The following is a 25,319-nucleotide window of genomic DNA, read 5'->3' as shown; positions in this document are numbered from 1 at the left end:
TGGGATTTGATAAGGAGATCATCTCGGCAGTCATGGCACTATATGAGAGAGTCTCAGGCCGAGTTCGGACAGGCGCAGGTTGGACGGATGAGATCTTGAGTACCATAGGGGTCAAACAGGGTTGTCCCTTATCACCGACCCTGTCTGGCCTCTACATCGATGAGCTTGAGACTTTCATGGGGGCGTTTGGAGGGACCGGTTGCTCACTTGCCGGGATCATCATCATGATTCTTCTTTTTGTAGATGACGTGGTACTCGTCGTCCACACCCGAGGGGCTCTAGCGACACCTAGATGCACTGCAGGCTTTTTGTTTATCTCATGATTTGGAGGTCAACCTTGGCAAGACCAAGGTCATGATCTTTAACACCTCTCGAGCAAACATGCAACGGAAGCAGTTTACTTTTACTCTCGGTGGGTCACCAGTTGAGATCGTATCCTCATACACTTGGGGGTCATCTTCTTCGGCCCGATCTTCACGATGAGACCAGCGATGCAGGCCAAACTGAGCAGGGGATACACCTCACTGGCTCGGCTAGAGAGACAATGCTTCCACTCCCACTTCCAGGACCCTCGAACCAAGGCTCTTCTCTTCGACTCTTTGGTCGGAGCAGCCGGTATGTATGGCAGCCCTTGTTGGGGGCCTGTTATGTCAGAGATAGAGTGGACACGGATGGAGCGCCTGCAGATCCTCATGCTCTCACGGATGATCCGGGGAAAGCCGTCTGTACCACACCACATCATTCAGGCCGAGTTTGTGCTTCTCCACTCCAGCTAGATGCAACCTTTCAGACCATTATATATCTACACCAGGTTAGATCATATGGGGACTGCACATCAGGGAGACAGAGATTACCATGGTTGGCTCTCGATTCCTCCATGAGGTTGGCAGCGGAGGGAGACAAGCGATGCTGGTATGCACGGACTCACAGATGGTTTGTGAGACTAGGGTTCCACATCGATAGAATACCTCCTTTTCAGTACAGTTTAGATGCCCCTCCGGTACTCTCACCCACCATCCCAATCGGGCCACACACCAACCAGGTCATTCGAGAGGATTCCCTGCAGCTACATGCCTTTAGGACCTGGTTGGAGCCGAGGGAGCTTCTAGTGAAGCTGAGTTTCTACAGATATTATTGTCTTCGTATTTCGGAGGAGGGATTCATCACACCACCGGGGTACACTGAGCTTTATATGCCTTACTCACTACGGATCTCCATCGGACAGTTTCGGGTATCATCACACTGCCTCCGCATAGAGAGCGGCAGAGCAGAGGGGATTCCTAGGGAGCACCGCTTATGCATATTGTGCAACTTTCAGGAGGTCGAGTCAGAGGAGCATTTTATTTTCAGGTGTCTAGTGTACTACGAGATCCGAGGTTGCTACCACTGTCTCTTCAGAGATAGCTCCGGGCTCCTTTCCAGATTTCTCGCCTACCCAGATCAGAGATGCCTCGCGGCCTTCATTCACGAGGGGGTCCGACACAGAGAGTACTTACTCAGGCAATGGGGCTTGGCCACGTCATCAGACACCTCTCAGAGCAGGATCACAAAGTTCTTCCCATCGAGTGACATTGATCATCCAATCTTTAGCCGCATACGTGACAAAGACCCCGACCCGGCGATCGCAGCATGACACACGAGACATCGAGGGGACACACAGATCACTCTGGGGGACCTCCCGTCATTGTTTAGACCCGGGATACGTCCCATGGGAGTCATGGTGGCTCTGGTCTTGCGTCGAGCCTCATTCAGGAGACCGAGATGCACAGCACCCCTTGACGGGCGCCAGCATCCCATCACCGGCTATGCACCAGCCATGGCGACATGACATACGGAGGATTCCGCTCCACTCCAATCCTTTTCTTTTCATTGTTACATCCAGATGTATTTGATTATGTATTATTAGACTTAGGATTCAGCACGGGTGATGATGCTCATTTCAATAGCTCCACCCTTACTGTGATTTGTATCAGGTTTTCTTTCAGTCTCATAGACCCATCGGTCTTCCGAAGACTCTTATAAAATTTCTTTCTTTCTTTTTTCTTTCACATAGGTCATTCTTTTGGAGCAGCAGAGAGGAGAGCCTTGAGCCATTAGGATTCCTAACCTTTTATGCCAGGGGTTTCTCTTAGAGAGTCCACTGTGAAGATCTGGAGATCGAGACCCTTCAAATGGATCAGCAGCTCAAGATCTAGACCATTGCTTACAGGGCATCAATGCACTTCTCCGCCATGAGGTTGAGACTAAGAGGGGGAAAATTTTGGACAGAGATGGGGCCTCTTGAGCGAGCTTGGTAGCCGTGCAAAGATTAGATGAGAGGGCACCTTGAAGTCCTTGGGTGGCCGAAAGGATTGAGATTGCCAGAGTAGAGATTAAGGCATGTAGGAGGCGCGATCTGGGTACCGATCTCATGTTAGTGCTGCATTCTAGACTCAAAGCGGAGACAGATTTACTAGAGACTTCTTTCATACTTCAGACCCTAGACATTCGAGGGAGCGCATCAGGAGATTGAGGAGGCCGCATGGCACCGTTGGAGCTAGCCCATAGGATGTGGAGGCCACTGACTTTTATAGATCCTTGCTTGGCACTACTTCACAACCTCATGGATACATGGCAACTAGGGAGGAGGTTTGGAGTACAAGGAGAGTGTTGACGGAGGAGATGAGTACTAGTCTTATGAGGTCTTTCACTATTGATGAGCTTGAGAGACAGAAAAAAAGAAAGAAAGTCTATTAACGTCCACGGGAGACCAAGAGGTCTATGGGACAACATGAAAACCATCTAGTACATCAACTTACGGAGAGCACTTGGAATCTCCTAGGGAGTGCAAAGGCAGCTCCATTTTATTAAGTACTTACGTGATAACCTAGATAAAACATACACATATATAGCTGGCCATACATCAGTTTAAGACTGAGAGTCTTTTGGTTTTGATTTGAACTCTTTAATAAGTGCTAGTCCTGCCCGGTATACTGCCCATTTCCCATCTTTCCTAGCAGCCTTGACCTTTGCTAATTCCATTGCCTTGTTCTTGAGTTGAGCTTGTGTAAGATCCTCAGCTATCCATACTTTGGTACCTTTCAGCTTATAAGATTGTCGGAGAAGCTTAATCCGCCTATGTTTTGATTTTAATGTAAGGATGGCATGACCTTTAGAATGTTCAATATAATCTGGTCTGGAATCATCATGCTCCTCCTCATTACCAGCTGACCATTCAATGTTGGGCAGGGCTGTTTGACCTTTGTTAGTGTTTCACCAAATGTGTCCTCCTCTTTGTACCAGTCTTCTGGGAATCCCCCTATTCTGATTTTCAGTGCATTGTCCCATCTAGCTTCATGTTCTTTAATATCTGCTTGAATGTCAGTCTTACTTAATTTTGTGTCCACTTCCACACTCACTTACTTCTTAATTGCTTGAACCTCGGTATGCACTAAGCCCTTGACTATGGATACTAGCTAGGGGGTAGGGGGAGAAGCTTTGCAAACCTTCACAACTTCATCTATAACTAACGTTTGTCCAGGCCCTTCAAGGACCCAAAGTCTAGCTGTTATCTCTGCCAGTAATATCTTCAGGTCCCTCACTTCTTGCTGTGGGAAATAAATCTGTTCATGTTGCCCGAGAATGGGTTTGTCAAATCCCCCTCGGTAATACGTCAGTGGATATGGAGAGGGTGTCTTGGCAACTGAGGAATAGAGGGGTTTGCTACAATGTGAAGGGGTTATGGGACGTGTGCAAATGGAAGATACTCTAAGCATATCTAAACAGATTGCAGCCTGAGATAGTGGCTTTACAAGATCATAATCAGCATGCTTATGCAGGCCATACAAGGCATTTTGCGCGATATGGCATTTTTCCATGCAGGTGACAACTCTTTTACTGGAGTTGTTGTTCCCTTGTCAAACATGCCCTTCAACTTGTTGTGGCTTTTAATGACCGAGAAGGTCATTGGCTTGTTTTGCAATGTCTTTTACAAGGAGAGATTTTTGAATTTGCCTCAGTTTATGCTCCACAATCATCACGTAGTAGAGCATCAATCTGGCAAGATATGCTGCAGCATCCTTGGAGGTAAAATGCTTTCAATAATGCACTGCAGCCAAGAGATGACACATCTGGAAAGTGACATGGCCTTTGCCTATACTTTCTAGCATAATGGGCAGTCCACATATAAAGCCCAATTGGATTGCTGGTATATTGTTATTGCACATCAATATAGTGCATTCACTTTTAATATGTGGGCTGATTACGCCTCCCGGCATTTCGATCATGCTTCTCTTTGGTTGCAGCTGTCTTTTTATGATATGCAGAATGACAGATTGCGAGATAAAAGGCTGCTTATTACAAATAATAGTTAGTTGGAGCATGAGGCATACACAAATATGGTGCGCGATGCTATAGCTCCTATTTGGCCACACTATCGCGTAGATATTGATTATGCATGGATTGTCTTTGTTGCCCGTATGTAGCATGCGATTCATGAGTATGACAAGCACTACATGCATACTCTCAGGGAGGATGTTACCAAGGCTTAAAGCACTTGTTAGGACTTGATGGAAATCAGTCAACTCTGTGAATTATCTCAAGACGAGGCTGCTTGCCTCTGTCAGGCTTGCAATGCAATGATCGAAGAAAGGGCCATGCAAAGGGCATGCATCGATAAGGGCTGCTCCTCCAAGGATTTTTTTCAAGGATTAGATTAAAAGAGGGAATCTGCAAATATTTGCAGGGTTAAAACTGGGGATGGTGACTTGACCAATTCACGGGCACAACTTGCTAATGCATGTGTTGGTCATTTTGCTTCACTATTTGGGGATGTTGCTTCTCTGTCACATGTGATGATGTCTGCACCGCATAAACTTTTTTTTTTTTCAAAGAAAGGAACCTTCTATTAATGCTTGAAGGATTTCATACAAGACAACAGCCCCGAAGGTGCTGAGTATGGAAAAGACCGGAAAAGGCTGAAAGAAAGAACCGGCCTGTTCCATAGAAACCCAGCTCATTGCCTAGGGGATCTCTAGAACTGGGGCTAACAGCAGCCAAGTGGGGGGACTTTACAACCAACGAATCCCTCGTAGGGTGAAGATGTAGAAAACTCCTACAAGCCAAGCCTTGTAGAAACGAGCACGCCTCTCGATAGTCGCCCTGGAGCGTGGAGTCCCACACTCCTAGGTGGATCATAGTGTGTATATGATGTCCTGCCAGATGGTGACTAGGGTAATCGAGGGTGGAACCGGGTGCTCACCCATCACGAAACTGCAACGAGCCACCCAAATGTTCGACGCTGTGATGCTGGCTACCACCTCCCAAATGCTGTCCTCCCTAGGAGAAGGAGGAGCCGGGCTGTCAGGAGGGACTGCCTCATGGAGTGCTATCCTCTGGATGCTCTGACCCTGTATCCGGTAGGCTGGGGAGATCTCATTAATCTGAAACGCGTGTCCTCCCTTTGTCAACCAGGCCACCATCCCCCAGGTGTAATCTCTCTGAAGACTCTACATACATGTCATGATCCTAAGGGCTCCCATCCAAATCCTTGCTGCGCTACGACAACCGCAGAAACTTTTGCAACATGTCAATTCAATTCTGTCTCCTCAATAGGCTATCCAACTTTAACTCCCTTTAAAGGATAAGAATTGAAAGATGCCATCAGATCTTGTGGCAAATGAAAATTCTCGGGCTAGGATGGTCTTATGGTGTTCTTTCTTTCTTCATTATTGGGAAGTAATTTCCCCTGCCCTTTTGTTTATGGTTAATCATGCCTGGGAATCTCACAAAATGCTTGCTAGTTGGAAGAAAGGCTTGATTAAATTATTCCTCAAAAAGCATTGTGTGAGTCTTTTGCAGATTGGAGGCCCATTACACTCATGTCGAAGATCTATATGCTGGTTGCTAAGATGATAGTGTCTTCGTATCAAAGACTTTATGCATGAGGGTTTACACCCCGCCCAGTATGGTTTTATTCCTTGCAGATATATCATAGATAATATTGCGAATGCCTATGTGGGGATTGAATATGGCAAATACATTGAACAAGATCTTCTATTATTGCAAGTGGACATTGCTAAAGCTTTTGATACTGTGTAATGGGAATTCATCTCATAGACTATGCAATCTCCGGGATTTAGGGAAAAAATGCAGCTTCCATTTATGGGTTATCTCAAGACAACAAAGTTGCATGTATTCTGGCGGGTGGTGTTACTGCTAAATGGACTTTTTCTTGTTTAGTACATCAAGGCTTCCCCCTCAATGCTTTGTTTTATGCAATAGCTACCCATCCTATGCTTCGATATATGGATCAATGAGTTGCCTATGGGTGCTTTACATGGACTGGAGATTCCTAGAAGAAGGCCGTTGGTTGTTGCAAGCGTATGCTGATGACTGCTTCTTCATTCCTCTTAACACTGAAAGGGATCTTTCATGCCTTATGTGTGCTTTATCTCTATATGGCATGGCAGCTTGATGTCAATTTTCAAAATTCCAAGCTACTTCCTCTTCATATGAAAGATTGGCACCATGTTTCATGGCCAAGAGAGATTGTCCCACCTCGGCATTTCGTGCATCATCTTGGTTACCCTTTGGGATGGACAGTCACTCGTTGCTAGCCAAATTGATTGGGTGCTTGACAAGCTAAAGAAGAAATTGGAGTACTGGAACTTGGCTACCTGGCCTTTACATGTTCGTCTATGCATAATTCAATCAAATTCGGTAGTCTAATACAATTTTATTTGCCCTTGATGATGTTTGCAAAGCAAGGGATCTCCTCTTTCATGTATAATATTATGGAGCTTTTCTAGTGGTCACGTCATCAACATAATGCCCTCAAATTACTTTTTATGGATCACTTGTGCTCACAAAAAATGCATGGGGGATTGAATATTTTAAATATTCATATGCATATTCTAGCTCACAAGGGGAGAATGACGCTGCAGCTCATGCAGATAATCAGCCATGGGTATACATGATGCATCATTCCTTTTGCACTCGTCTACTGCAGCCTTTGGTCGCTAGCGGCCTACCCAATGGGATTTTCTCTTGTGTCACATTGGTGCAAGATCAAGGGATGTCTATTTGTCACTAGCTTGCTCTTTGATCGGAGGAAGCACATTCTCTCCCGCCTCAAATGGCATAGCTGGGATACCCTTGCTGGAAATTCTTTGCGTGCTGAGAGTCTTCATCGGTCAAAGGTGTTTTCACTTCTATTGGCCTGGCAGGAGCCGCACCACTATGCCCTAGGGAGGATGCACTTGATGATGCTAATTTGGTGCTTTCTTTTCCTACAACTGTCAAACAGTTTAGTTTGAGATAGCATTATAGTCCCCTTTGGCACGTATTATTGCAAGTTGCAGTTCCTCGTCTTGAGACTCTAGATAGTCTCAAAGATTGGTCCCTTCACGCGGATGATCGTGCTTGTCATTCTTTGTTGTTAGCAGACATCATGGTTGCATCACTATATAAGGTTTTGTTGCCTCCTCCTTGGGGTTTCTCTTCATGCCAATCGCATTTGACCCATGACACTGACTCCTCGATGGTGGCGGAAACGGTTGAGGCCAATTGGGACATGCAAACTTCCACTTCAGCAATAGATCTTTTGTTGGCATGCTATACTCGCAGTTTTCCCATGTGGACAAATTTTGGCATGTCGATACATTGCCCCTGCCACTTGTTGCAGATGTTTGTCCTTGCATGAGACTATGCCTCATTTATTTTGATGTTGCCCAGAATCTCGTGACTTTCTATTTCTGCTTTAGCAACGTTTTCAAGCTCATTTCCCTACTGCTTGTTTTGGCAAGCTATTCTAGCTGTTTGGTGTTCATCTAGTCAGGCGAGAGTACGATCTCTTCTTTCATTGGATTTGATTTTAAGCACTATGGGCTTTATGGAAAGACTAAAACCATAGGGTCTTTGGTGATCCAGCCCTGGCCAAATATCACTTCTTCTACGGCAATCCTTCTATGGATGCCTCCATGTATGGCATCTGGATTATCCTGTTGTCTTGTCTTATGATGAGATTCTTTGATGTTGTAGCTGGCTGTCCCCTTTTTGGGGATTGTGTTTTGTAATATAAATACACATGGATTTCACCCAAAAAAAGAGAGTGTGTGTGGTCTATGGATCGTAATGCCAAGTAGTGGCGTAAAAGATTGTAGCAGCTTTGGTCTTGCAAACTTCCTCTTCGCCAACAAGTTTTTCTATGGCAGGTGATGCTTGAGTTTATTCCATTTGGCCAACTCCTAGCACGTAGACATATTGCTCCTATTGTTTGTTGCAGATGTCTGGCTCAAAGGGAAGCCTTGCTCCACCTTTTCTGGCATTGCCCTATGACTTGTGACTTTTTGTTTTTTCTACAGAAGTGTCTCCGAGTCTGGTTTCCTACTGCTTGCTTTGGCAAGCTCTTTTGGCTTTTCGGGATTTACCCACAGAGGCAAGAATTTGATCTTTTTTTCACTTGGGTTTGATACTTGGGACTCTGGACTTTGTGGAAGGCAAAAATCATAGTCTTTGGAGATTCTACTTTTTCCAAGTTTCACTACTTTGGGATGTCACTCAAGCAATCTTTCTATGATTGTCTATGTGTCTGTCAAATAGATTACTTTGTTTACTTGTCTTGCATGGAAATCTTTTGACATTGTGATTCCATGTCCCCTCTTTGGAGACCGCTCCTTGTAATATAAACATACATGGATTTCACCCAAAAAAAAAGTGTGTTGCGATTTTTGCTCAGCTCATCCTTCTCTTGATTTTGTTTTTAAATGTGTTAAGAAAAACTATGTGCGAAAATCTTTGTACAAATGGATGCTCGTGTGTGTGGATGTGTGGATATATTTGTATGTGTGAGAGAATATTTGTTATACTATCGTCTACACTCACCATTGGTCGCTGATGCTGTGGGTGGAATGTCATGATAGCTAATTGGTGTATGTAATGGAGTTTATTTTTTTCAACCTTGTGCATGGCCGTCATGAGCTTCAAATTGCTTTTTTGTTTTGTTTTTACAAGATGAATTTGTGTGTGTGTGTGTGTGTACGCGCGCGCATTTGAGACTGTTCCACATCTTCTGTGGTTCTGTCCTCACTCGAGAGCTCTCTTGGATCGTATTTCACAGTGTCTTCATCTGTGTTTCCCTACTCATCGATTTGGAAAATATTTCTGGATCTTTGGGAGGTTGACTTCAGTGCAGGCTCAATACTCTCTCTTTTTTCATTGGGTTAGATTTTGGGCACTCTGGACTGTTTGGAAACAAAGGAATCGGGTTTTCTTGGGGCAACCATTCCTCCAACCTTAGGAGTTTTTCAGAGCCTCATTACGACAATCTTTGTATGATGCTTGTCGTGAGGATGACTTGGATGTATCTTCTTTAGAAGTGTTTTTCCACTGCTTCTGATTTTTTTGAATAGTCTATTCTGTAGATTATTCTCATTATAAAAAGCTTTTCTAATATAAATACATGGTTTTACCAAAAAATAAAGAAAGTGTGTGTGTCTACGCAGGTGCATGTGTGTGTGTGTGTTGCCCCACTTGCTCTCATGCAAGAGAGACGGTCTTGCATCTGTTTTGGACCTGTCCTTTTGCATGGGATTTCTTTTCCGACTGATGATAGGGCTTTGCACTTGTTTTCCGTCCACTTCCTGTGGGAAGCAGTTTTGGTTGTTTGGAAGATATACTTCTATCCCAGAGTATGATCATTTCTTCTCGTGGTGTTGATATTGGGCTCTTTGGTCATTGTATCGTGCTCATACCATTCGACTGGATGAGCACACTTCAATGAATGTCTTCCCATACTTTCGAGCTTCTTTGCTTCGGTCTCTACAAGATGCTCATTCCTTTGGAGACCTTCCTCAGGCCCAGTTGAAAGTTTTTTATTACTGTTTTTAGTTATGAGCAGTAGCTGTCCCACTCTGGGATAGCTATGAAGGTAAATGCTTTCTTAATGCAAAATTTCTTTTACAAAAAAAATAAAATGTGTGTGTGGAGGAGTGACCCCAAGCTATGGCGGATGCTGGCTGCAGTTATCTCTAGGTTTACGCCCCCTCTATACTTTCCTTCGGCTTTCAAATTGCTATCAGTGCAACTCTGTTGCAAGCGCGAGCCTCTCCTAGGTGTTTTCCTGTTTGCAGCGACCTAATTTCGACTTGCTGTCAAATTCGGTTTCGTGTTCGTGCAGCCTGGTCGTGGGATATCCTTTTGGTCGCAAACTTCCCCTTCTCAGCTACTCCCCGCCGCGTGCCCTCCAAACCTCTCCACGCTATGCATATCCTCTTCTACTGCCTTTTTTCTTCTTTTATTTTCTGCCATCCACCCAAGGTTTTGATCTTAGGGTTTGCGTGTGTGTGTGGGTGGCCTGCTCTTGCAGCTTTTGCATCGTTTTGGTGTAAATAGGTTTACTGCTCTCTTTTGCCTAACAGTTGCCCTCTTTGTACTTTCCTTTTGAGTGGAGTTTTCCTTCTCTGATTGCTGCTTATATGATACTTCTGCTCATAGTTGTTGCTATGTATACCTCCTCTTATATTAGAGTTTCTAGGCTGCCTATGTTACTCTGTGTACAGTAGTGTTTCAAGATTCTTTTGTCACATGATGGCTGGCTCTCATATGGATAAGACCTATAGCAGAGAAAGAGCTTTGCAGAATCAAAAGTAGAAGCATATAATAGGCAGGATGACCCTGTTTGTGCCTCGCATGAGGCACAGCTGGTCTTTGATGTGACGCATGAGAGATTTGAAGCAACAAGGAAGGATTTTGAAGGATCATGCCCCTACGGTGGGCATCATGGTAAAGGTCGATGAGATTGTGGATCCCATCAGAGAATATGCCAAAAATACAGTTATTATCTTCTTCCTGGGTTGGATGCTTGCTGCAGCAGACTGGGGATTTGGCTGACACGAACTTCTCTAGGATACTTTGTTCAAAAGGTACACTATGTAGCCAGGGGGTTCTTTGAAGAAATTGTGACAGATGAATAGCATGAGCAAATGCTGTTGGAGCATTCTCCTCCCTATCATTGGCAGAAAATGGTGCTTTTGGAGCATTCTCCTCTCTATTATGGACAGTAGATGCTGCATGTTTTGCCCTAGTCTCCTACGTAAAGGTTGTGGATTTTCCTCAACATCTGCAAAAGCTATTGCCAAAGATTGTAGCCTCATTGGGTAAGGTGGTGTGTCCACCCTGTCAACATGGGAATTCTAATAGATTTTGCATCCTATGGGACATGGACGTCCCGACGCAGGAATCCTATTCTATCACTATGAATAATGTTGAAATGGGCAGTGCTTTTAAGCTGAAGTGGGGTCTATTTGCAAGTGCCTGCTTTGAATGCAGAAATTTTGGCCATATGGCCTCATAATGTCGTCTAAATAAATAAACCAGGCACTACTATCTAGGATAAAGAAAAGCCCAAAGTCCCTCTTGTTGGCAATTGTAATGTTCAATTACCTTCGCTAGCTCATGCAAAAGCCAAGGAGGAAACTTCATATGAAGGTTGGCAATCTCCGAGGAAAATAGTCTCTATGAGGAGGCCTCCTCCCCCCCCCTTGTACATGTACTGGTGCATCTTATGGGCACACCCCAGCTGAGAATTCTGGCATGGGTATTACTTGGGTTGCAGTGACAACTAGCTGTACTCTTTTCCCGAAGGATGAAGTTGCCTTGTTATTGCCTAGCCCATAGGATCTGGTGTCACGTCAAGATCAAGAGCATAATCAGCATGGTTATGCAGGCCAGACGGGGCATTGTGTAGGATATGACATCTTCTATGCGGGCGAACATGCATTTTCTAGAGTTGTATATGTTTTGCAGCTCGTTATGGCTTTCAACAACCGAGAAGGTCAATGGATTGTTATGCAATGCCTTTTGAATGGAGAAATTCTCGAGGTTGCCTCGGTCTATGCTCCACAATCATCCCATCGTAGAGCATGTATTTAGCAGGCTATGCAATGGTATCCTTGGAGGCAAAATGCCTTTCTTTGTGGGGATTTTTATAATGATCCACAGATAGAAGATAATACATCTGGTCATACTCATATGCTTGCCTCAGAGCATGTGCTGTGGACCCAACTACTTTTTCAGTTTGGTCTTGCTGACCTTTGGAAAAAGACACAGCTTTTGTCTCCTAGCTATACTTTTTATCATAACGCTGAGTCAGCTTATCAGGCTGACTGGATCGCTGGTATATGCTTAATGCATCACTATGATGCTTTTACTTGTAATTTGTGTGTTGATTATGCTTTTTTGCATTTAGATCATGCTCCTCTCTAGTTAGAGCTGTCTTTTTGTGATGTGAAGCATGATAGATTGCTGGATAAAAGGCTGCGTCTTATAAATAACAGCCATTTACAGCATGAAGCATATAAAGACCCGGTGACTCATGCGATTGCTCTTTGGGTACAATCACATTCATGTTGAATATGCATTTTGTGCCTTTGTTACTCCTATGCATCATGTCATCCATGAGTACAGCAAGAATTACACTAATACTCTTCGGGAATATGTTGCCAAGGCTAAGAGCACCTGTCAGGAATTGACAGAAATCAGCCACCTCTGGGGATTCTCTCTTTCTGAAGCAACTTGCCTATGTCAGGCTACACATTTCCTAATAATCCTAGGAAGGTTTTGAAATGAGAAACCGGGCCAGGCAGAGGGCTTTCATGAATAAGGGCTGCCCCTCCAAGGATTATCCAAATGGAAGAACCACAATAAAAACTAACCATAAGAAAATATGTCGATGAAGTGGGAGTTTGCAAGTCCAAATTTTCTGCAATCTTTTATTCCACCATTGAGAAGGAGACACCATGGGCCAGATGCAATTCGCATAACAGAAACCCAAGGAGAAGGCAGCTAAACCTTATATAACGATGCAATTATGACATCAGCTAAGAGCAACGAACAACAAGAAGGGTCATCTGATCAAAGGGGCCAATCTTTGAGACGGTCTAGAATCTCAAGACGAGGCATTGGCTGAAAGTCATGAAGCATCTACAACAATAAATGCCATTGCAAGCCAACTTATCGCAATGCCCCGCAAGAAAAGATAACACCATTCCGGCATCGTCAAGCACATCATCTACAAGGCTGTGCCCTTGGACCAAATAAAGAGCGACGAGGCTCCTGCAATGCTAACGGATGAGCGAACACCTTTGACCAATGAAGGCATTCCGCACGCAAGGAGTTTCCAGTAAGAGAATCCCTATCGTTCCATTTAAGACGAGAAAGAATGTGCTTCCAGTCAAAAAATAAGCGAGTGAAAAATGGGCATCCCTTAATCCTGCCATCAATATGACCTAGGAGGACATCTAGCTCAGTAAGCTACCAATGACCAAATTCTGGAGTAGACAAATAAAAAGGAAATGTCACATCATGTAGACCCATGGTTGATCACCAGCATGTAGACCCACTTATTCTGGGGAGTGAAGAAGGAATCATCAGCATATGCTTGTGCAATTAGCGGCGTTCTTACATGTATCTCCAACCCATGCAGTGCAGATGTAGCTACTAAGTGATCTACATATTGAAGCATTGGATGCGTAGCTATTGCATAGAACAAAGCACTAAGCGGGCAACCTTGACGTACTGAACAATAAAGGTCCCATTCTCAATAAGATCACCCGCTACAATGAGATAGACCAATAAATGAGATGCTGCATTTTTCCCCCAAATCCCAAAAATTGTATGGTCTACGAGATGAAATCCCATTGTACCATATCAAATGCTTTTGCAATATCCATTTGCAATAAGAGATTATCTTGCTCAATGTACTTTGCATACTCAATCCCCACATAAGCATTGGCAATATTATTTGTAATATGCTGGCAATGAATGAACCCATACTGGCCAGGGTGTAACCCCTCATGCAATAAATTTTTCATATGGCTCATATCATCTTAGCAACCAGCTTATAGACGATAGGCATAAGTGTAATGGGCCAATCTACAAAAGACTCACATAACTATTTTTGGGAAATAATTTAATCAGCCCTTTCTTCCAAATCTGTTGTGTTTCCAAAGCATGATTAATTATATATAGTAACGCAGGTGAAATGGCATCCCAATATGGCAAAAAGAACTCCACTATGAGACCATCCCAACCCAAGGATTTCCATTTTCCACAAGATCTAATGGCATCCTTCAATTCTCAAACCGTGAAAGGAACGTCAATTTGCATGGCCCGATGGGAAGATGGAATTGGCGTAACATGTCAAAGAAGTTTCTGTCGTGCTGTGATTGCATCATTTGCGAAGGAACAACATTCCCAAATTGTTTAGCCAAGTGTCCAACACATGCATGAGCAAGTTGTGCTCTTGACTGAGTCCAATTACCATCCATAGTTTTGACCATGCAGATCTTATAGTGCAAGGATTTTTGCTTGCCGACATATTGCTCTAGCTATTTGTCGCCATGTTTTTCCTTCCGAGAGTCTATGCCTCATCTATTTTGGTGTTGCCTTGATTCTTGGGACTTCTTGTTTTTGCTACATTAGCGTCTTCAGGCCTATTTCCCTACTGCCTCCTTTGGCAAGCAGTTCTTGCTATTTGGAGTTCATCCTGCAAAGCAGGGGTATGATCTTTTTTTCCACTGGGTTCGTTATTGGGCACTATGGACTCTGTGGAAGGAACAAATTCATAGGGTCTTTGGTGATCCGCCATTGGCTAAGTATCAAACTTTTCGGGGTTCTCTTCAGCAATCCTTCTTCGACTGCCTGCATGTGCGGGATCTTCATTAGCTTGCTTTTCTGTCATATAATGAGTTCTTTTGATGTTGTAGTTGCAGGACTCTTTCTTGGGGATTGCTCTTTGTAATATAATGAAAAATGGATTTTATCTACACAAAAAGTGTGTGTGTGTGTGTGTGTGTGGAAGTGTAAAATGCCATCGAAACAAAGACTTTTTCTTTGGAGATGTATGACAAGCACATTGTCAGTGGGGGTCACACTTGCTAAACGTCGCATTGCACCATCCACATGTTTAAGATGTTAGGCTCCTTCAAAGACTGTTCTTCATTTGCTTTGGCACTGCCCGTGTTCTAGGATCCTCCTCAGGAGAATTTCAGATTATCTTCGGCTCCGTTTCCCGAGTCACAGATTTGGGAAACATTTCTGGCTCTTTGGCAGATTTATGAGGCCTTTGTCTCAATACTCACTATTTCTCTCTTGGGTGAGATATTGGGCTCTTTGGACAATCTGGAGTGAGCATAATTTGGCATAATTGGGTCGGCAGATTCACAAGTCATATGAATCTTTCCGAGCCTCATTGTGGCAATCCTTATATGATGCCTGCCATGAGGGTGATATGGATGCTTCTTGCATAGAGCTTTTCTTTTAATGTTTCTGATCTTTGGGATACTCTTCATTTCGGAGACCTCCCATCATGTAAATTTATGAGCATATAAATATACTGCACTACCAAAAAAAAAAAAAGTGTGTGTAGGGGTCACATACTCTAGCCTTTTCATTCCTCCATTCCATCTACAGGATCGTCTTTGAGAGTGGACACTTTCTTCAGTGGGCTTGTCATACCGTCCTTTGCAGTTTGCACATATTATTGTCTCTTCTCTTTATAAAGTTCTAGTTCCTCTGCCATTTATCTCGCAAAAGGCAAATCAGCTTTGGCATCTTCATCGTCCTGTGAAATGGTGGCGGAAACGTTTGAGACAGATTTGGCATTCTAAGATTCCTCTCCGAGCTTTGTTGGGTGTTCTTCCTCATGGATAGCTCTTGGTACGACGACATATTGCTTCCTCTATTTGTCGCAGGTGTCTGGCCCCGAGAGAGACTATGCCTCATCTCTTTTGGCATCATCCTTCCTCTTGTGCTTTCGTGGACTTCCTTGGGCAGATTTTGAGAGCTCGGTTTTCTCAGATTTCTTTTGGCAAGTTCTTCTGGCTTTTTGGTGTACATCCACCTAGACAAGAGTTTGATTTCTTTTTTGTTTGGGTTCGGTACTGGGCACTCTGGATTCTTTGGAAGAATCGTAATAGACTTGCTGCTATCACACTACACTGTGACACACACAGTGAAAGACTATGAGCACGAGAGTGCAAAGAGAGGAGCTCCCCGCCATCAGCTATCGCCATCACCCACCCCTCGCTCTCTAGCTGCCTCGCGCCCTGCTGCCTCGCGCCTTGCTGCCTCGTGCCCTACTGCCTCGGTCGTGCCCTTTGGCCCTGCGCCTTGCGCCCTTGCGTCCTACTGCCCTACGCCCGTACGCCCTGTGCCTTGTGCCCTTGCGGCCTGCTGCCCTGCGCCCTACGCCTAGGCCCTGCGTCCTGCGCCCTGCGCCCTCTACCTCGGCACCCTGCTGCCCTGCGACCTTGCGCCCTGCGCCCTGCTGCCTCGGTTGAGCAGGCCTTTTGGCAGCGCCCTGCCCAAGTCGCGTGCTGCCTTGGCTGCGCAGGCATTCTAGGCAGTGTCCCCCCTTCAACCAGGGGGTTTTTTCGCGCCCCCCCTTCAGTCTGCTGGCCGCCTTTCAGGTCCTCTCCATTGCTGTTTGCCCGCCCCCCCTCCCTTGCTTTAGGTTAGGCAGTTTCAGGGCCCTCTCCGGGACTGTTCGATTCGTGTTCCGGGGAGCTGAGATCCTGGCTGTTTCCAGGCATTGGCGGAGTTGTCTGTTTCAGCATTGAGCGATCTGTTTGCATCCCACGCAGGCTGAAGATCGGAGCTTTACAGGTTTCTTTTGGGGATTTACTTGTGGTTGGTTGCGAGTTCTTGGTGGATATTTTCAGCAGGGGTAGCTCCTCCCCTCAGGACAGCGTAAGCTGAGACAATGGAGGACACTAACGCCACTCCCGTCGCCGAACCTAAGGAGATTGAAGTCACAGTTTCTTTTCCTCCCGACATTGTGCAGATGATTGAGCCAGCAGAGGAGGGTTTTCGTTCTACACATATCATTGGCTTTCTACCCGGTAGAGGCCAACAGTTACGTGATTGGGTGTATACCAACATGGCCTCTTTGGGTGTCTCAATTACGGTTTTTCGATTGCTTGGCAGAGGGTACTTTTCTTTTGGCCTTCAGTCTGCAGAGCAGGCTCAAAGAGTACTTATGAGCTCACCGATTCAGTTTCAGAGCAGAGTCATCCATTTGTGGCCTTGGCGGAAGCACTTCAGTTCTACTTCCCCTGGACCGCGTCAGGTCTCCTTTTGGATTCTTTTCCCTGGACTTCCTAATGAGGTTAGCTCTTGTCGCAGAGCTGTGGAGCATATGGCTAGTGTGGCAGGTACAGTCATCCCTTCAGGTGCTAGACCTTCTTATGCTCAGTCACTTACTGGTACAGGTGTTACGAGGGTTAGACTCATTTCAGATTTCCCCCCTCCTCGACCTTTGCCTACTTTGATTTCGTACTCTACTGGAGATGGGGTCCAGATGCAGCAGAGGCAGTTTTTCACTCCTGGTTTATCCAGATCTTTTGCGAGTGCGGTCACAGATTTCGCTCAGTACCCAGACAGGCGTGAGGGTTGGGAGATCCTAGCAGAGGAGATTGAGCGAGATTTTCAGTCACCCATGCGTACAGGCACCTCGTCGCAGATTCTTCCTCTCCCTCTTACCTATTCCAGGTATAGAGTTAGGACGGCTCAACCCCCTTTTTCAGCTCTTCTGACTCCTAGACCTGACCCCAGGATGGTTGATAGAGATCTGCCCGTGGATTTTTGGTCCTATTTGGCTTGAGGGGTTTCCATAGACTCCCTTACTAGATTGGAACTTCTCCCGGTATTTTGTCGACGGTCAGAGGAGGTAGAGAAGTACTTGGGATCTGTTACTCTATCCAGAGAGAGGCACATTCTTCGTTTCTCCGCAGGCAGCTTTCGTTCTCGGGGGAGCGAAAGCTGGTCAGCTGAGCTACTTGACAGTGAGATCGATAGACAGCTTTTGAGTATGACTCAGTTTTCATCGGTTCAGCGTATTGTCGGCTCGCAGATTCACTCTTGCCCTAGGACTCTTCGACCTGGCTTCGGTGGCAGGGTCTTTTTGTTTCTGTTCTTTGAGGTTCAGGGAGACCTCGATTTGCCCAGGAGTGCTGGTTGGTTTGACTTTCAGCTCCTCAGTTCGCGCCAGAGTATTATTCCCTTGGATGGAGCCATTTTACATGAGTTGGGGCAGATTTGGAGCTTGATCAGAGACCGACTTTGGATTGCGCCATCAGAGAGAGTCATTTGTGCCGTTGCCACTGGCACCCCCTCACTTCCATCCGGATGTCTAGGCTGTCCATCATTTTTTGGAATGTGAGAGGATTGAACGGCCGCAGATTTATTTCAGATGCAGATGGTCGTAGATCGGGAGTTCCTAGATTGCAGTTGCTTAGGGACTCCCTTCGTTTTATTTCCTCAGGGTCCCCTCCAGACATTGTGCTTATCCAGGAACATAAGCTCTCCCAGGACAGGATTGACAGATGCAGATCCTTACTCAGAGGACAGAGTCGGACATATTGGAGCCCAGCGGATGGTACGAGGGGAGGAGTCTGCATATCAATCTCAGCCAGGTGGGCCCTAGAGATCACCCAAGAGGGTACACTAGTGGAGAGCAGGGCATGCTATGTTATTCTTCAGATTGAGAGCACAGTAGTTGGTGTTCTCAATGTGTATGCTCCCACGGATCCAGCCCGTAGACGTGCATTTTGGAGACAGCTCAGAGAGTCCCTTCCTCAGGCAGACACCTAGATTGTTGGAGGAGATTTCAACATGGTTGAATTCTCTGAAGACAAGATGGGCCAGACAGAGGGTGGACTTTCTGATAGGGAGAGAGTGGAGTGGGATAGTTTTGTTTTGCATGCTGGACTTCATGATGCAGCTCGATTGGACGACTTTCGTCACTTGGCTGATAGTCTCCAGTTCTCTTGGTCTGGGGTTTTCCATGGCTCTCTCTCTCTTTGGCTAGGCTGGACAAGTTTTATATTGGCCATTGGGGCCAGGCCAGAGGAGGACAGATTGGGATCCGCTCGGGTTATGTTTTATCTGACCATGCTCCAGTCCTATTACAGATTCTTCCTACCTCTCGATTGGAGAGCACATGCTTTGTGAGAGTTCCGGACTTTGTTTTTCAAGACACAGAGTTCGTGGAACGGTTGAGAGAGGTTTGGTTGATAGAGGACACTCCTGAGGATCAGGGCTGGTTGATGTGGGTAGAGGAGGCTTTGGCCAGAGTCAGCATGGCTTGCCAGTTGAGGGCAAAAGAGGAGAAGGAAAAGCTCAAAATCAGAGATCGGAACGCAAGAGCGGAGGTATCCAGACTTCAGAGATTGATTCAGAGTTTTCCTCATTCTCTTTTCATCAGAGGGCAGCTTTCAGAGGCTCAGGAGAGACTAGAGGAGATTCAGGGCAGGAGGGCCCAGTTCAGGGTTTACTCCCAGCAGACCTTCTGGATCCAAAAGGGGGATAGATGCTCTAGAGAGTTCTTCAGGGCAGTGGGTCAGAGATACTCTTCGGACAGTCTTCGTAGACTTGTGGATGAGGCCGGGTCTCTTCAGACGGATCCTCATCGTCTTGTTGAGATCACTTCTGATTTCTATTCCATTCTTTACATTGCGATCCAATCACCGAGGAGATGATCAGAGCCAGAGATGAGATTTGGAGTCATGTCCCCCAGATGGTCTCAGACAGGATGAGTCAAGTTTTGGATAGCCCGCTATCACTCCTGGAGATCACAGATGCGTTACATGAGCTGCCCAAAGACAGATGCCCGGGGGAGGATGGTCTGTCGCCACTTCTTTTTACAGCTCTCTGGGATACGATTGGATCTCATCTACTTTTGGCCTTTTCAGAGGCTCTCGATACAGGATCTTTGGGTGAGGCATTATGCACAGGTATGATTTGTCTCATCCCGAAAGGGGGAGACAAGACAGTCCTACGTAATTGGAGACCCATTACACTTTTAGGGACAGCCTACAAGATCCTAGCGAAGACCTTGGCCCTTCGTTTAAAGGCTATGCTGCCAGATATCATCAGAGCTACTCAGATAGGATTTGTCCAAGATAGGAGTATCTTCGATAATATCTTCACTTTTTGGGAGGCCACTCACTGGGCGAAGGAGAGTTAGCAGGAGATTGCAGTTCTCCTTCTCGATTTTAAGAAGGCCTATGACAGGGTGGACTGGGGTTTCTTGGAGGGCACTATGAGGAGACTAGGCTTTAGTGACAGATGGGTTTTATGGGTCTCCTCACTTTACTCTCACTCTTCTAGTAGGATGGTGGTCTGTGGAGGCAGAGGACCGGCTTTTCAGCTATCTAGATCAGTACGACAGGGATGCCCGCTTGCACCTTACCTTTTCCTTTTCGTAGCGGAGGCTATGGGATACTTTATGCAGTCTACCAGTCATGGCACTTTGGGCCTTCATCTGCCTGTCCGACAGGAGCAGGAGCTTCTGGACACTGAGTTTGCTAATGATACGGCACTGACAGTCAGAGGAGATGCATATAGGCTTGCTACTATGCGGATGCAATTGACAAATTCTGCAAAGCCTCAGGGGGACTTGTCAATTGGAACAAATCAAAAGGCATCTGGACTGGAGCTCAGCAAGATACCCCAGCATGGGGAGGAGACAGAGGCTTTGTATGGATACCCAGAGGCACCTCCACGAGATATCTTGGCTTCCAGGTTGGCATTGAGGTGTCCCCGACGCAACAGTTTGCCCCAGTTCTTGAGAGTATCCGAAGAAAGCTAGCCTACTGGAGTACGGCTAGACTCTCTTTGGCCGGAAGAGCGTTGGTACTCAACCAGGTTCTACTAGCAACTATGTGGTATGTTGCGTCATGTTGGTGCTTTCATGCTGACTCGATTCGTCAGGTGAGGAGATTGCTTCGGAACTTTCTGTGGAGTGGTGGTGATGGTTCTGAGGACACTAGGGCCAGAGTTTCATGGGATACTATCACTTTACCTTTCTCGCAGGGAGGACTTGGGATTCTTGATCCGGAGATGCAGAGCAGAGCCCTTTTAGTCAAACTTCTTGTTAGAGGTTTGACTCCAGGAGATCGACCGTGGAAGCAGTTCCTACTGCATGGGATTCACCAGTGCACCCCCAGAGCAGCAGTTCAGTGGGCAGGTAGAGTCAGTTGGATCTTCCTGACGGACCAGCATTCTCAGCCTTCCTCACCACTTGTGAAAAGGCTTGTTCAGATATGGGATCACTTTCGACAGCACCTCATCAGAGCAGTTCCCTCCTCCGGAGAGGAAATTGCCCGATAGCCACTTTACCATAACCCCCTAGTTCGGTACCAGGGATCTTCCCTTGGTACAGAACTCAGGACTCCCTTGGTCAGATGGCATGCCCAGGAGGTTGTGACAGTCGGAGATTGGTTCAGGGAAGGTGTGGAGATGTCAGAGGAGGTGATCAGAGATAGACATGGGCCACTTGGACAGATTGCTGCCACCAGATGATCATGAGAGCTATTCCTCAGGAGTGGAGGGATGTACTTACAGATCCAGCCTATGTTGATCCTATTTCTACTTGGTCAGGTTATTTTAGTGAGGCTGGGCTATGTATTGGAGCTCGCTTAGGACCGGCACCGTTTATTTATTTTGAGACGGACTCCTCTCACAGATCGTATCCCACTCAGCCCATGGATCGTCAGGAGCTTCTTTGGCAGAGAGTCAGGGTCATTGGTTGCCTGGGTAGGGAATGGGTCACAGATCCTTCCAGGTTGACCCTTGCTGAGGATATTAGATGGAGACTTTGGATCTTTCAGGGTCGTCCTCTTGCGGAGCTTGACTGGGACCCAGGTGAGTGGGCATGGCTTGCTCCGGTGACAGGCGATCGTCCTCTTTCTTTCTTCCAGTACTCGACGAGGGCAGGTTACAGGCTTCAGCGGAGAGACTCTCATCACATTCCATCTGCCTCCCAGCATTGGCATGCACAGGGACTTACTGCAGAGCTCTTGCGGAGCTACTGGACTCACTTTTGGGGCATCAGTAGAGCCAGGAAAGTCTCCTACTTTCTTTGGCTCACTATACATAGGGGTATACCTGTGGGTACTTGGCTCCAGCAGATGGGTAGACCCTCCTTGTGTATGCGTTGTCAGATTGCAGAGGAATCTAGCAAGCATTGTTTATGGAGTTGCACCAGCTCTAGAGTGGTATGGACAGGTATCTTCAGGTTGTTCTCGTATGTTACTTCTGAGTCCTTTTTGATGACGTGGGGCGCTGCTCTTTGGGGGAGAGGATCTGGAGCCTTTACTCTCTTTGAGGCAGAGCCAGGAGACCTTGGTTTCTTCATGCAGCGACGCGAGAGACGGGGTCCCACGGAGGCCAGCATCATGGAGCTGCAGGATTTACTTTTGGTACCGATACCAGCACAGGATTCCATGCCTATTTCAGCTGTAGGGTCAGCCTGGGAGGTGATTTCCAGCATTACCCTATGGCGGATATGGTGTTCGCGATGTTCTTTTGTACTTGGGGACCATTTATGCACAGAGGCTGACACTCTCGCTTCCATTTGGGCAGAGATTATTTTCACTCTTAGGAGTCAGTGGGAGCGGTGTACAGGCACCTCTTTGGCAGCTCGTGGGAGACTTATATCCTTCATGAGGACATGGGACTGCTCTTTATTATTTCACTTGACCCCTTTTGGGATGTCGTGGCATTTTAGACCACCTGCATGGCTTTTTTGCCACATTGTTGAGGCTAGGGATAGAGTACTTTCTCTCCCACCTGTTGTATGATTTGTTTTGAATGGAATATATCACTCTTATTTAAAAAAAAAGAATCGTAATCATAGGGTCTTTGGTGATCTTGTTTTTTCCACTTTCTCTTTCTTCAGACACTCTTTGCAACAATCGCTTTTTGATTGCTTGCAATCTCGTGTCTTTGATCATGATGTATATTTTTCCTACAGTGAGATTTTCTCTTGATGTATTATAGCTCTCCCTTTCTGGAATAGCTTCTTTGTAATATAATGACTCAAAGATTCCACACAAAAAAAAAGTGTGTAGGGGTCGCAATGATATTGGTCTGCCTGACTTGAGTAAAACATGAGTAGGAACTGCCAAATGGCAATGTTTCTAAGTTATAAATGCAACCGTAGATTGAAGACATTTTCAATTGACGAGGTAAACAAGGGCATTGCAGAAGAAACTTTGTAATCCATGTTTTCCTACTCTAGATGGGAACGGAGCTAAAAAACCGCATACTAGCACGGAAGGGGAGTTTACAACAAGCTTTCAATCTTATTGACACAAATGATCAAGGATGGATTGATGCAGGAACTATGACAAAACTTTTTCTCGCAGTTTTTCAATATCAGTAAGGAAGCAATTATTTTCAATCTTTACATCTTATAATAAAAAGGTCGGATGTGTTGGTTTTATTTAAGCTTGGCAAAGTTTTGATGGAGGATGTCTAACTCTCTCAACAGACATATTCCACATGATCGCTGTCAAAGAATGAAATTATTTCTAGCGTTAGACAAGCGTGGCGATTTTAGAATCAGTGATAGAGAGTTTGAAGACGTTTGCAACATCATTTCCCGTGAAGTTGACAACCATGAAGCTGTGTCACTACTATTGAAGACATTGGGCACCTATATCCCTGGGTTAAGCTGTTTGAGCTTTTCTTATCATCCTTTATTTCGTTGTGTTGTGTGGAGCATCACTCTTATTGGTCTTATTGTTGCTGTTTATGGCACTTATGTAAGTCAATTCCCATAAATATCAGCATCAAATATAACTCTCTCATCAAAATTTCCAGCTGCTTTTGTGTTTTGGATACTAACTGTGATATAATTCCTGACAAAATTTCTCAAATTTTTTCTTTTCGCAGCTCAGTATTCAGGCTTCAAATTCAAGCCTCATAATAGCTCTTGAATATGCTTTGGGTAAGTGCTGCAAAGACTTGCAAAGTAAATTCTTAGGAAAAGGATTCCAGGTAGCTTAAGCTGAAAGATCACTGATCAAGACATAACCTTGAACTGCAGTTTTTATTTTGGTTTTGGGTGACATCATCACACTCTTAGCCATGGGTTGGACTCACTACTGGAAAGAGAGTCTAAATCGTTGCAATCTCTATATCACATTAGCGACCGTCATTCTCATCATTGTCAGCATCACTGTGTTTCCAAACACAAAAAACTGGTAAATGGTTCATTTTTCCAAGTACAATATCTCGTACAGCCTTCTTGTCAAGTGAAATATCTTGTAATGTGCTTTGATGTCTACATGTTGACACTTAACCAAGAAGGCTAGAATATCAATTCAAAAGCATGACGTGCTGAAATCAACCCTTTTTCTCAAAGAAGGGAGCATTTCGTTTTATATATGCAATGTTTCTCCAAATTACGCAATTCACAATGGCTGGTATCGAGGGATACATCTCACATTCCTCTACAAGAGCCAGCCTTATATTGTAAACATCACAGGTTGATATACAGGGGCCAAAAGAAAGTTGTTAGCACAAACCTGTGCCATCTGCTAGATGTACTGTAAACCATGGATTGGTTGTGTTTTTTTAGAGAGTTTGAAAAGGAGAATCCATATGTTGGTCAACCCTGCTATAAACAACCAAATCACCTCCTCATTGCAATGCATCCTTGCCCTCCTTGTTCAGAGCATTTATGGTTCGGAACTCGATAGTAGTTTATCCTATTTAAACTGCAAATTTCTTCAACTGTATTCAAAGCCAAATTTTAAGTATCATGATTAATCACACCCAAACAAATATCATTTGCTTATTAGTGAAAACAAAAGTAGCGAAAAAATTGAACATGGTTGTTCTTATACCACTGTTTAAATGACTATAGATTTGAGGGAGAGACACTTTTTTATTGTAAAAGTGAACTTTTGATTGATTATATTACAATATTTGAGGGAGACACACACACAGTGTGTTGTGTGCACGTGTGTGCATGTGCTTTTATGTGTGTGTGTGTGTGTAAATATATGTATGCACATTTATACCTATTTTATGTGTGTGTGTGTGTGTGTGTGCACGCGCTTTATGAAGATGGCACAGCTTGTTGCCTCTTATCTAATGCCCTCTCTTCTTGGACCTTGGGCCGCTTGTTGGTCAAGGATGTCCTCTCAATGCCCTGCTTTTTGCAATCGCTACTCATCCATTGTTGATGCATATGCATGCCTTAGTTTCGCAGCGGTGTTTCCATGGCATTGATGGCACACCTTTTGTAAGCCAAGCTTATGCAGATGATTCTTTTTTCTTTCTACAGAACAGCCATAAAGCAAACTTTATTTTCTTCAACCACTTAGCAATTCTCATAAATAAACTTCAACAAGGGGAGACTAGAATGCCCCTGCTCAGTGAAAAGAGTACACAATGCAGCCAGTGGCCCCAAATGCCTTGGCGCCCCTTTCGGTATTTATTTAATGCTTCTGAATGGAAATGCTTTACACGAGGGGCTGACCCCTGCA

General features: G+C 45.3%; 1 protein-coding gene across 2 annotated transcripts in view; it reads left to right on the top strand.

Moving 5' to 3' along the window:
- The window catches only part of LOC147898718 (two pore calcium channel protein 1-like), a 91,370-nt gene that overhangs the window by 59,870 nt on the left and 6,181 nt on the right, over positions 1 to 25,319 (top strand). For both annotated transcript variants that reach the window (XM_087379359.1, XM_087379358.1), the window contains 4 exons: positions 23,063 to 23,202; positions 23,315 to 23,588; positions 23,719 to 23,773; positions 23,873 to 24,029. In XM_087379359.1, the coding sequence (XP_087235485.1) occupies positions 23,063 to 23,202; positions 23,315 to 23,588; positions 23,719 to 23,773; positions 23,873 to 24,029 (626 nt within the window). The remainder of the gene's footprint in view (positions 1 to 23,062; positions 23,203 to 23,314; positions 23,589 to 23,718; positions 23,774 to 23,872; positions 24,030 to 25,319) is intronic.

This window comes from Dipteris shenzhenensis, chromosome 9, assembly GCF_047967505.1.
Source record: "Dipteris shenzhenensis isolate YYH24624 ecotype China chromosome 9, Dip_SZ_1.0, whole genome shotgun sequence".
Lineage (NCBI taxonomy): Eukaryota > Viridiplantae > Streptophyta > Polypodiopsida > Gleicheniales > Dipteridaceae > Dipteris > Dipteris shenzhenensis.
The sequence above is the reverse complement of the archived record's forward strand: the minus strand, read 5'-3'. Positions and strand labels throughout refer to the sequence as shown.